Here is a 13,692-nt window from a genome sequence, read left to right as displayed (position 1 = left end):
ATAATATCCCTTTATTCCTTTTTCTCCACATCCTTGCCAAAACTTGTCATCTCTTGTCTTTTTGATGATAGCCATTCTAAGGAGTGTGCAACATTTTATTGTGGTCTTGATATGCACTTCCCCGATTATTAATAATATTGAACATTTTCTTGTGTCCTGTTGACCATTTGTATGTCTTCTTTGGAAAATGTCTATTCAGTTCCTCTGCCTACTTTTATTTTATTTTATTTATTTATTTATTTTAAAAAAATTTGTTTATTTATTTATTTTTGGCTGTGTTGGGTCTTTGTTTCTGTGCGAGGGCTTTCTCTAGTTGCGGTGAGCGGGGGCTACTCTTCATCGCAGTGCACGGGCCTCTCACTGTCGCGGCCTCTCTTGTTGCGGAGCACAGGCTCCAGAGGCACAGGCTCAGTAGTTATGGCTCACGGGCCCAGTTGCTCCACGGCATGTGGGATCTTCCCAGACCAGGGCTCGAACCCGTGTCCCCTGCATTGGCAGGCAGATTCTCAACCACTGCGCCACCAGGGAAGCCCCTCTCTGCCTACTTTTAAATTGATTTTTTTCATGTTGAGTTGTATGAGTTCTTTATGTATTTTGGATATTAGCCCATTATCAGATATATTATTGGCAAGTAGTTTCTCCCATTCTGTAGGTTGCTTTTTCATTTCGTTGATGGTTTCTTTTGCCATTCAGAAGTTTTTTAGCTTGATGTAGTTCCACTCACTTATTTTTGCTTTTGTTGTTTGTGCTTTTGGTGACATATCCAAAAAAATCATTGCTAAGATCAATGTCGAGGAGTTTTTTTCCCCTGTTTTTTTCTAGGCATTTTAAAGTTTCAGGTCTCTTATCCATTTCAAATTAATGTTTGTTAGTGGTGCAAGATAGGGGTCCAATCTCATTCTTCTGCATGTGGTATTTAATTTTCCCAATACCATTTAGTGAAGAGACTATCCTTTACTTATTGAGCATTATTGGCTCCCTTGTCAAATATTAGTTTATCACATATGCAAGGGGTTATCTGGGCTCTGTATTCTGTTCCACTTGTCTATGTATCTATTTTTTTGTCAGTACCATATGGTTTTAATTACTGTAGCTTTGCAGTGTAGTTTGAAATCAGGAGTGTGATGCCTCCAGCTTTATGCCTCTTACTCAGGATTACTTTGGTTATTCAGGGTCTTTTGTGGTTCTATACAAATTTTAGAATTGTTTGTTCTATTTCTGTGAAAACTGCTAATGGAATTTTGATGGGAATTGCATTGAATCTATAGATGGCTTTAGGTAGTATGAACATTTTAACAATATTCTTCTGATCCATGAACATGGGATTTCTTTCCATTTGCTTGTGTCTTCTTCAGTTATTTTCATCAAAGTCTTATGGTTTTCAGTGTACAGATCTTTCATCTCCTTGGTGTAATTTATTCCTAAATATTTTCTTGGTTTTGATGCCATTGTGAATGGGATCGTTTTCTTTATTTCTTTATCAGATAATTCATTGTTAGTGTATAGAAACACAACTGATTTCTGTATGTTGATTCTGTATGCTGTGACGTAACTGAATTTTTTGATTAGTTCTAGCAATTTTTTTTTGGTGGAGCCTTTAGGGTTCTCTATGTATAAGAGCATATCATCTGCAAACAAAGACAATTTTTCATCTTCCTTCTAATTGTATGCCTTTCATTTCTTTTTCTTGCCTGATTTCTCTGGGTAAGACTTCCAGTACTATGTTGAATAAAAGTGGCAAGAGAGGCACCCTTTTCTTGTCTTGATTTTAGAGGCAAAGCTTTCAGCCTTTTTTCAATGAGTATGATGTTAGCTATGCACTTGTTATATGCCAACTTTATCATGCTGAGGTGTGTTCCTTTTATACCCAATTTGTTGAAAGTTTTTTATCATGAGAAGATGTATTTCATCAAATGCTTTTCCTGCATTTATTGAGATAATAGATCACATGATTTTTATCTTTCATTCTATTAATGTGGTGTATCACACTTATTAGTTTGCATGTGTTGAACCATCCTTGTATCTCAGGGATAGATCCCGTTTGATCATGGGGCATGATCCTTTTAATGTGCTGTTCAATTTGGCTTGTTAATATTTTGTTCAGAATTTTTGCATCTATATTTATCGGAAATATTAGTCTGTGGTTTTTTTTGTTGTTGTTGTTTGTTGTTTTTTTCTTTTAGTGTCCCTATCAGGCTTTGATATCAGGGTAATGCTGGCCGCATAAAGTGAGTTTGGGAGTGTTCCCTCCTCTTCAATTTTGGGAAAAGTTTGAGAAATATTGGGATTAATTTTTCTTTAAATGTTTGGTAGAATTCACTAGTAAATCATCTGGTCCTGAGCTTCTCTTTGTTGGAGATTTTGATTACTGATTCAATCTCCTTCCTCATTATTGGTCTGTTAGGACTTTCTATTTCTTCATCATTCAGTCTTGGTAGGTTGTATGTTTCCAAGAATTTATCCATTTCTTCTCTGTTGTCCAATTTGTTGGTGTATAATTTTTCATAGTAGTCTCTTATGATCCTTTGTATTTGGGTAGTATCAACTGTAATGTCTTCTATTTCATTTCTAATTTTATTTATTCCAGTCCTCTCTCTTTTTTCCCTATGGCTAGTCTACTTAAAGGTTTGTTTATTTTGTTTATCTTTTCAAAAATCAGCTCTTAGCTTCACTGATGTTTTCTATTGTCTTCTTGGTCTGTATTTCATTAATTTCTTCTCTGATCTTTGTTATTTCCTTCCTTCTGCTAACTTTGGGCTTAGTTTGTTCTTCTTTTTCTATTTCTTTGAGGTGTAATGTTAGGGTTTTTATCTGAGATCTTTCTTTTTCTTAATGTAGGCATTTGTAATGATAAGCTTACCTTTAAAAACTGCTTTTGCAGCATACTATAGGTTCTGGTACCTTGTGTTCCCATTTTCATTCGTTTCAAGTTATATTTTGTTTTTTCTTTTGTATTCTTCTTTGACCATTGATTGTTTAGGAGTATGTGGTTTAATTTCTATATATTTGTGAAATTCCCAGTTTTCCTACTGTTACTGATTTCTAGTTTCATACTATTGTGATTGGAAAAGATACATGGTATAATTTCAACCTTAATTTTGCTAAGACATGTTTTATGACCTAACATATGATCTATTCTGGAATGTTCCATGTGTGCTTGTGAAGAATGTGTATTCTGTTGCTGTTAGATGGAGTGTTCCATATGTGTCTGTTAGGTCCATTTGACCTAAAGTATAGTTCAAGTCCAATGTTTCCTATTTGACTTTCTGTCTGGATGATCTATTGTTGAATGTGATGTATTGATGTTCTCTACTATTATTCCATTGTCATCTATTTCTCCTATCATATCTACTAGTATTCGCTTAATTTATTTAGGTGTTCTGATGTTGGATGCATATATATTTATAATTTTTATATCTTCTAGATGAATTGACCCCTTTGTCAATACATAATGACTTTGTTTCTTGTTACTGTTTTTGGATGAAAGTGTATTTATCGGATATAAGTATAGCTACCCCTACTCTCTTTTTGTTTCCACTTGCATGGAATATCTTTTTCCATTCCTTTACTTTGATCCTATGTGTGTCCTTAAAGCTGAGGTGAGTTCCTTGTAGGCAGCACATAGGTGGATCTTGTTTTTTTTATCTGTATAGCCACTCTATGCCTTTTAAATGGACAATTCAATCCATTTACACTTAGAGTAAAATTGATAGGTAAGGGCTTAATAATGAATTGTTTTCTAGCTGTTTTTTAGTTCTTTTGTTCCTTTCTTCCTTGATTTCATGTTCCTTAAAGTTTTGCATTGCTGTATTCATATGTGAAGTAGCACTCACTTCCTGCACCCTTTACTAACTGTCTTCAGGGCATAAATATCTTCCTCCAGCCCTGCTAGTGCTTCTGAGGCTTTCTGGACCTTCTGTGGATACATCTCTCCACCTTTCTTGCTCCTTCTTGTGGCAGAATTCTAAGCTTCTATGCCTTCTCTCCATCCTGCAATGCACCAGGCCGACTGCTGACAGTCTTCCTTTTGTTTTCCCAAACAAAACTTGCTAAAGCTCAAGTTTGTGGTCTCTCTCTGGCCCTCAGATTTCAGTCAGCTTTCTGTGCATGCCCACTAGCTGTTGGTCCAAGCTCCCTCTCGATGCTGTCATCGGGAGGGAATATGCACAGGGAGCTGGCCACAGGGTAGGGGTGTGCATGAGGCATGCGGAACAATGAGGGTGCCCGTGAGCCAGCTGGGGAGATCTGTGGGTGAAGTGTTCCCAGCGGCTTGTGGGTGGGCTCCTTGACAAAGGCAGTAATGCAGTTAGTGGCATCTGTGTTCTCTTAAAGCCCTCTGAGAGTCCTATCTGCTCCTCTCCCAGCTTGGTAGCTTCCTGCACAGCTGGCAAGCCGGGTGCTCACAGGAGAAGTCACAGAGTGAGAACATCTCTCTTGGACTTAAGCTGTGCCATCTTGGGGGAAGGGTGGTGTGGACGGACAGAGTCAGACTGTTTCTCTTACCCACTTCAGCATGTCCAAACTCATGTTTTTTTCTCCAATGGTGTGCTAGAATTTCTCCTCTGAAAACCTGGACTTCCGCAAAGTCTCTCTCTTCCATGGGTCACTGGCTAAGACTGTTTTCCAGGGGGCTCCAAGGCCAAGAGCTGCTGAGGCTGGATTACATGTCACTGCAGGGTCCACAGCCAGGATCAAGGTCTGTATGCCTACTGTCCAACACATGGGTGGACAAGACTCCTCCTGGATCCCATATGGTGCTGGGTCCCACAGCTCCTACAAAGGCACTTTCCTCCAAGGATAGATTACAAATTATTGTTGGGGACAAACATGAGGGATGTCTTATTCTGCCATGATGTTGACAACACTCCTCCCTTATCTTTTTGGACCTCCACAGTTCTTCAAGGTCTTTCCAATATCACAGTCAACTCTGGGTCACTTAACCAGCCTCCAGCCAACAGGTTCACTCATTCCCTAGGTAGGCTACAGGAACTTAACCTGCAAGTCTCCTTTTAGCCTTATGGTGAAACACAATTTTCTAATAGAGAGATTTTGTAAATTCTTGAGAGCAGAGACTATATTTTATTCATCTCTATGTGCTTGGACTCCAGCAATCAGGTCTGGAATATACAGGGTATTCAATGAAACTGTGCTGTAAAGACAAAGGAATGAGTGGACAAATAACTGTGTTGGTGTGAAATCTAAGGGGTTTCATTTATAGACACTTTTCCTCCTCTGGCTGGACACAGATGCACTGAAATCCTATGCAATCTTCCAGAGAAGGTGACCCAGTGTCATCCAAGGACAGATGGATCAAAGTCTCATGCTTTTTCCGAGTTATTCACAAATGCTAAGGACTGCAGACAAATTCTGGCACTGCCAATGACTAACATAATAAGGGATAAGCTCATGCTTAAGGAAGAGCCCTGGAGGCAGCTGCAGGTCAGGAGAAATGATCAAAGTGGGGCTGGAGAGGTAGTGCTGGCCTTTTGCTATGGAGAAATGATGCACCCTGATTAATGCAATCATGGTTTCATCCTTTGGAGAAGAGTGATTTTAAATGGGAAGCAGTTGGTGCATCTGATATCGTGGGTCTGTGCACTGGGCTTTAGCCTCATGCATTGGAGAGCTGATGATAAGAAGTACGTATCCTATCTAGTCTGGGGGCCCAGGCTCTCTGAAGTTTCCTTCTTCCCCTCAGTCTAAAATCAAACAAAACAAGAAACAGCCTAAAAATTGAGTATCTTCCTACAAGTGGGTCCAAATCACAGGGCATTTTCTTTTTTAGGTTAGATAACAAAGGAGCTCACTAATGGTTGCTTTTTATAGAAGAAAAGAAAGCTTGGGAGAATTCGAGCAGCCCTAGGACAACTTTTTTTGTTGTTCTTGTTAATTTAGGCAACTCAGATTACTGACCTCCTTACTCTACCTCCCAGCTCTGCTACTAGTGGCGTCAGCTACAGAGAAACAAACGTGTGTATTCCATACTTTCTGGAGATGGCACTGGAGGGGGAGGAGGGGAATTAGGAAGGGGAAGAGAAACTGAGATATTAAATTTGAAAGTAATTTAAAATCTTTTTGGTATGAACTTGGATATATTATGGGTTTGACTACAGATTTGGAATACGGTTTTCATTTAAAGGAGGAGACTTTAAAGAAATGTCAGGTGCCTGGATATGCCTCTGGACCATCTCTCCCAGAGGTGGATGCATACTGCTCCTGCCTTCTTCCTGAGCATGACTAATGCCGCAGTTCTTCCTCCAGGCTTTCAGTGAGCTCATCATCAGTTGATCCCTAGCTGGGACACTGTCAAAATGTTACAATATGCCGAATTCTAGCCATTGGGTTTTCCATGAGACACAGAAAAAACAGAGAATGCAGAACCATGTTGAAGGTGCTTGACTCACGGCTCCATCGCTATGGAGCATTTCCATGGCTATCCTTGGTATGGAGCTGTTGCTAAGGTCAGGAAGTTAAAATTATGCAGACATTTCTACCAGCAATAATCCAGAGCTTCTGAATGATGCTGGGTACTCGATATAACTGCTGCTTACTTATACACTTTATATGCTGCCCACAAAGTATTTATTTTATTAGGCTAAGTGCCCACACAGAGCTGGTTAATGTGCTGGACTCCTGGTTAACCCCTCTGTTCAAGCTCTCCATCCTCCACACATCTTTAGAATAGAAGGCATATTTCTAGCTTTCAGGTGAATTAACATAATGGCTGGGTCCACGTGAAATGATAATATTCATCCTTTGATACTCTTCAGTTCTGCAAGGAAAAAACGCACAGGAAAGATCTGACAACGTCTTGCAGACTCTGTAACGAGCCTTTGTCAAGGGAAGGGAACGTGTCCTTGAAACAAAAACAGCTTCCAGCAATATCAATGGTTATCACGATCACCATCACCATCACCTGTAAAGCATCCTCAGTGGTGTTGGCTGAGGGCTTTGGGAGATGGTGTCATGGACCGGAATCGGGATTGTTGATTGATTGATTCAACAAAGCATCTCGTACTCACAGATGATATGGAAGACTGTTGTAAATGCCAAAGAATTAGGACATGGATTTTTCTGGACTTCCTAAATATCAGACACTTCTGAGCTTCCTTCACCATGAGGTGATAGATCACAATCACGTGATGGCAGGTGAAGTACTGGGACCTTGCTGGCCTCCATTCGTATAGATTTTTAATGGCACACCCTCTCAAGTAGACTTTTTTTTTTCTCCTGTAAAGTTGGCTTTCCGCACTCATGAATCTTACAGATTATTTTTGGTATCCTTTTCTGAATCATTCATTGATCTGGAGTCTTTCTAGTGCATACTTTTGTTTTGTTTGATGACCCTGCTGGCAAAAAAACTCCCTGTTGGCTTGTCCGTGATCAATGTCAAATTTGGCTTGGAAAAGGCCCCTGAAACATGGTGAACTCACATATAGGACAACAACACAGTCCAAACTGTGTATTCAGAAGATGGCCCAGCAGTCCCCTGTAAACAGAGATGCTGAAACCGAGCAGGACCCTGTGGGGCTCCTGGGCACGGAAGCTTTTCTTTGCCCCCCATTTCTTGTTTGTAGGGAATAGACTCCAGCCTCTATGACCTTCCCTGAGTTCCAAAGGGCAGATTGGAACAGTTGCTAATCCAGGAAGGGAGGGGATGCAGAGACAAGGGAGGAGACCACCTGAGGGCAGATCAAAGGAACCAGAGAACCTCATCAGGAGACCACCTGAGGCCAGATTAAAGGACTGCAGACCCTGCACACACCCTGATCCTTATTAGCAACACCGCCCTTGAGCTATTGCTATAAAACTCCTCCCCAAATCATCCCTGGTTAGGACACACAGGAGCCCAGTGTGTCCCCCTCTGCCTGGCAAAGAGATAAAGCTATTCTTTTCTACTTCACTTAAAACTCTGTCTCCAAGATTTGACTTGACACCGGTGCACAGAGGCCGAGTTTTCAGCATCAACAGTGACCAAAAACAGGTCAGAAAAGGGATGGCACCAAGCATGTGACTTTGATGGCACAGACCAACTCGATCAGGAAAGGAGGTGCTGCCTGGCCTTGTGTTAAGCCAGCATTTTCCTTGAAGGGCATCTATGGCTTTGGGACGGAGGGACGTACATTCTCAAAGCAACATCTCAGACTAGCTTTTTTTTTTTTTTTATGGATCCTAGTTTCATATCTGAAAGGGTTGTGTCAGCAATAACAAACCAGATATAGGAGGAAAAAACCTTTATCAGTTCTTTCATGGTGGAATATCTTGAATCTCAGAAAAGGGAAAGGAAACATTGAACTCAATGGGTTTTAGCACTGGCACAAGTCACATGGTTAAGTCATACACACACCGAGCTTGGGGAAATCAGAGGGGATTCCAAGCTGCCACTCAAAGGTCTCTCATTTGGGGTTCGTTTTAAACTGCTATTAGAGAACATTTGTTAATTTTGAGGTATTATGCTATTATGTCAGTAATATTCATCTTCTGGCAGAGGCATGCTTCCGGGAGTATTGTGGCAGCTCACGCAGAAACCTTAGTCAAGGTTAGGAGGCGGGCGCACCCATCCTAGAGAGGATGCTGGCTTACCGTTGGCAGTGAAGGCAGGTGCCTGAGGCTTGTCACGTCAGCCCTACCTAGCTTTAAGGTGATTATGAAGACAAAGCCAAGAGAACACACACAAAAGACCTTGAATGAAACAAAAGGGCTCTGAAAGCAAAACTCCTTTTCTTTAACCAAATAGCTACTTCCCTGCTGCTGGGGTTCTAAAAAGAGGTGGCGTGTCTCCCTCAGATCCCCAAAGTAATTCCCTCTCCATCAGAAACTTGCTAATCTAATTTCTACTTTTGCTTCGGATGTGTACCATATGCAGGAGCTTTAAATTTAATAAAGGGAAATTGAGTAGTGTTCTCAGCTGTGTGCCAAAATCGGTGATGCTACATTTACTTACGGATTCAATACGGGCTCTCTGGATACGGTAGGGAAATGTTAAAGCGTGTTTGGTTGGCAATTTTGAGAATTTATTGGAAAATTAACTTCGATTTCATTTTCATCTTGGCTAAGGAATCATATAATTTCCTTAATACAATTATGTATTTTTGCAACTCCACTATCCTCAGCCTGACTACAGATTGTTAGGGTTTCATGGCGTTGGAGGATGACGAAAATTAAATTTGGTGAAGAGAATGCGGTGCAGTTGTGTTTCTAAAAGCATTCTTACTGGGAAGGAACGTTTACACAGTGAGGTGCCCACGTTCCTGACACTGGGCCTCCATTGGTGAAGCGGCCATAAGCTGTCAACACAAATCATCTTTCCTGAGCAACAAATCTATGCAAGTATTTAAGGCATTTATTTTATGTTAAAAGAAATATAGAAATATTATGGGGGATTATGCAAAGCACTCATAGAAAAACTTGAAGTCTGGCGGGTCCAGAAATAAACCTAACACTTGATACAAAATGTGTTTTTGCTGTTAAGATGCGAGATGGAGAATATCATGATGAAAACTTCTTTTTCAAGCAGGGAATAAATATTTATGATTAGTTTATAGAAGTAATTTGATAACAGGAAACGTTTCATAAGTCCAAGGGCGTGGACCTGGGAGGATCATTCTTGAAGCATCTAGTCCTAAGGCTGGCAGAGTAAACACAACCAGTAGGATTCCCTCCACACCAGGATGTTTTAGGAAATCTCCAATACGAAATTTTATCTTATCTCCAACAAGTTATAGTTCCATTCACTATAACTTGTGAATGGAACCACCCACTGTCCCTGTACTTTTGTGTATATGGATTCAGTTGTTCTGACCTGGGGGCCGCACTGCCCTGGAGGGCACATTCCTCAATGTCTGGAGGCATTTTCAATTGTCATGACTTGGAGGGGGGGGTGGATTTTGTGGCATCTAGTGGGTAGAGGCCAGGGATACTGCTCAATAACCTTTAATGCACAGGACAACCCCCTGAAAATCCTTCAGTCCAAAATATCAATAATGCTGAACGTGAAAGGAAAGATTATTCTTATCAGTATAGTACAGATTATAACACAAATCCTCTCTCTAAACCATTTCATATCTGCTGATCATATGTGATAATACCTATTCTGTGTAATCTGTAATAAAAAACACACATTCTCTTCCTGAATCATCACTTCAAAGAAACACTCACACAGTGATTCCCAATGACAGTGCTATTGCTAATTTGCATTTACTCCACGCATACTTATGTTACCAACATCCCATGAAGGAACTAAAGAGAAGGAAGAGGAAGCAGGTTACCTCTCAAATAAGACCTGGCTGTAGTCATCCAGGAGGTGGGCGTGAGTGTGGAGAAAGATGGTGTTGTAGCCCACCAATGCTGCCATCATGATCAGCATCTTTAGCTCATAATTCACACGCAGGAAAACCGAACAGGATATCAATCCCAGGATGCAGCTGTATATAAAGTACTGGAACAGGGAAATACGTCAGATGAATACTTGGGATCTCTTCTGAGGAATGGCAAAATGAGAATTAAAATTGGGGACCACCATCAAGCTCACTTGGTCAACTCCCAAACTGACTGTGAAAGCAGATGCATTTGTCTGCTCCTTGATCCAGTGACACATGACTAAACACATTGGATTTAGAAAAGAATTACTCATGACATGGCTTGCTCACCCAGCGTAGCATGTTTAATAAAAATAATCGTGCATATGGCCAAATACTTTTCAGAAATAATTTTTAGAAATCTATATTGAAGCTATGTCATTATTAGCAAATGTCCTTTGCTTCTTGAAAATGAAAACAAAATGGCTCCCTACACATTTACAGATTAAAACAAAATGACAGTACACAGAATCTTTTGTGGGCTTTCAATGATTTAATTCATTAAGAGGATACAAATCATTACAGGTAGTTCTATTAAAGGTATAAGAAAGCCTAGACATTTTATTTAAAAAGCAGTTGTGTGTCAGAGGGATTATCTAGAACAGAAAGGATTTAAAAAAACTAAAAGCTTTGAACTATATATAAGATAGATAACCAACAGGAACCTACTGTATAGCACAGGGAACTCTACTCAATATTCTGTGATAATCTATATGAGAAAAGAATCTAAAATAGAATGAATATATGTACACATATAACTGAATCACTTTGCTGTACTCCTGAAACTAACACAACCCTGTAAATCAACTACACTCCAATAAACTTAAAAAAAAACCCCAACATTCTAAGGGTTCACAGCCTTCACCAGACTACTAATGGGTCTTTATCCCAGATAAAAAATCAATTAAGAAAACTGGAGGACGTGAGAGGAATTCAGTGGTGAGTCTTCAACATCAGCAACAAGAACATGTTTGAAAATAAACTGTAGCACCGTACAAAGTTAAAAAAAAAAAAAAAAAGAAAAAGAAGAAGAAGAAAAACAGCAAGATTTAACATTGGTTGAAAACCAATTGGCCATAAGTGTGAGGGTTTACTTCTGAACTCTTAATCCTGTTCCATTGGTCTATATGTTTTTACTTATGCTAGTTCCACATTGTCTTGGGTACTGCCGTTTGATAGTAAATTTTGAAATTGAAAATCAAAACAAAACAAAACAAAGACAACAAAAAACCCTAAAAGCTTTGACCTGGGTGAGTCATGACTGCCCTGGAAGTGGACGGGCACCAAAGAAATCAAAGACCCCAGCGTGAGGACGAAGGCCAGCACGGTCCATCTTTTGTGGTCCATGGGAAGCAGCTGGCAGGTGCCCTGTGTTAGCACTTTTCCATTTACCACAGTGGACATTGACAAGACAGGATAGCCCTGGATTCAGTTCTGCTCCAATCACTCGTTAGCGGATTGACTTTAGGCCAGTGCCCTAACTTGCATATGTCACAGTGTCCTCATCTGTAAAAGGAGCGTAATAATGTCCCCCCTTCTAGGTCACTGAGAAGAGCACGTAAAGCTTGGAGTCCATGGCCCTGCAGGCCAGGAGGTGCCCGCTAAGTGGAAACAGTTGTCATTCTCGCAAAGCGTTTGTTTGCTGGATTATAGGGTTTTAATAACCAGGATTAGCTGCTATCTTTTCGTGTCTGCAGCAGAAGCAGCAGTCGGTAAAGTTTAATCATTTTAATAAAACAGAGATCCGACTGATGTTTGATAAATCCTGCCTTTAAAAAATAGCTCAGTGTGTAAGCTACTCCATTTTAGTTACATTATATGGGATAAGCCATGTATAAACTGCTTATTTTTGTCATTCTAGCTCTTCCTTTTATTTCCCCAGCTAAGGTCATCTACAGTCAGCCATGGGGAGGGCTACTAATATTAGTGCATCAGTCCTGTTCTTGGGGGAGAAAGGAAAGTTGGAAAATGAGCTGTGGTGGTCCTAGCAGGCACCTCCTTCCCTGTGAGAGGCACCCACGCAGGGGTCAAGGCAGATCCTCACCAGTGAGGACTGAGACCTGCCATCTCAGCTTCAGAAGGAAGACCAGCAATTAAGTCCCTTGGGTCCGACAACCACTGGGTCAGTCCCCAGGAAGTAAAGCATCCCTAGGCAAGGAGCATGATGGGTGGTGGCGGCTTAGGGAAGGCTGGGAGTCTGTAAGCGCAACTTCTTTGGCCACAATTCCCTGAGGTCAGTTCTCTACTATTCTGACCACTGATAACCCCACGACAGAGAATAGGGAGAAGAAAAGAGGAGAGGAAATGTGTCCTGATGGGACCATGTGGCTGGCGGAGAGGAAGGACAGAATCAAGAGGTCTGGGAGAGAGTGGATGGGCACCACCGACTCAGTCTCCCTAAAGCGGAGGGTGAGGGAGAGAGAGCCTGTGCTTTGAAACCAGCCCTCGTGTATAGGGGACTTGGCGTTATTACCTTAATGACTTAAATTAATTACTTAAATCCTTAATGGCTAAGTATTGCCCTCAGAGGGCAGGTGTGAGGCTCAGTGATTCAGTGGGCATCGGTGCTGGGACAGCTTACTGAAAGCTGCCCAGGGAGCCCCGCAGACTGTCTGGGGGTCCCTGCATTCCTGTGGGCACGTGCACAGCAACCTGACAGGGCAGGCTTCTTTCTGGTGAATCGAATAAAACACGGGCTTGCACTTTGTATGTCTTCTTTCGTTAGTTCATTTTGGGGCTCATCTGCTATTAGATGTTTCATAAGTATCCACCCCGACCAAGAGTCTGAGAATCCCTGGGTTTTAACCTCCTCTTTAGTCAGCAGTCACTGTCTTACACGACTGCTCCGTAAAGCCACAAAATCGCCTTGGGAACGCGCAGCGGGCAAGGTTCCCACTCAGCGTCTCGCCCTTCTACTCACAAAGCAGCTCACTGGTACAAATAAAGGCATGCCTGTCCCCTGCACAGGTGACCCAAGGTAAGGAGGATGATGAAGCCCACCTTGATGAATTCTTGTGAAGATTAAAGAAGATAATAAAAGTAAAGTGCACAGAACAGTGCCTGGCCCATGGGAGGCCATATAAATTCTGCTATTATTGTTATAAACTGGAGCTCTTTGTAAGACTTTTTATTTTATTTTTCTTCTTTTTTAAAAAAATTTTTATTTTATATTGGAGTATAGTTGCTTAACAATGTTGTGTTAGCTTCAGGTGTGCAGCAAAGTGATTCACTTATACATATACATGTATCTATTCTTTCTCAAATTCTTTTCCCATTTCGGTTATTACAGAATATTGAACAGCATTCCCTGTGCTATACAATAGGTCCTTGTTGG

The 13,692-nt window shown here is 41.0% G+C and overlaps 1 protein-coding gene across 2 annotated transcripts in view; it reads right to left on the bottom strand.

The window, feature by feature from the left end:
• Positions 1 to 13,692, bottom strand: part of ADCY2 (adenylate cyclase 2) — a 433,285-nt gene that overhangs the window by 45,961 nt on the left and 373,632 nt on the right. For both annotated transcript variants that reach the window (XM_082380318.1, XM_082380317.1), the window contains exon 18: positions 10,269 to 10,438. In XM_082380318.1, coding sequence (XP_082236444.1) covers positions 10,269 to 10,438 — 170 coding nt within the window. The remainder of the gene's footprint in view (positions 1 to 10,268; positions 10,439 to 13,692) is intronic.

This window comes from Balaenoptera borealis (genome assembly GCF_965194805.1).
Source record: "Balaenoptera borealis genome assembly, chromosome: 2".
NCBI classification, from domain to species: Eukaryota; Metazoa; Chordata; class Mammalia; order Artiodactyla; family Balaenopteridae; genus Balaenoptera; species Balaenoptera borealis.
This window is presented reverse-complemented; position numbering and strand designations above follow the sequence as displayed.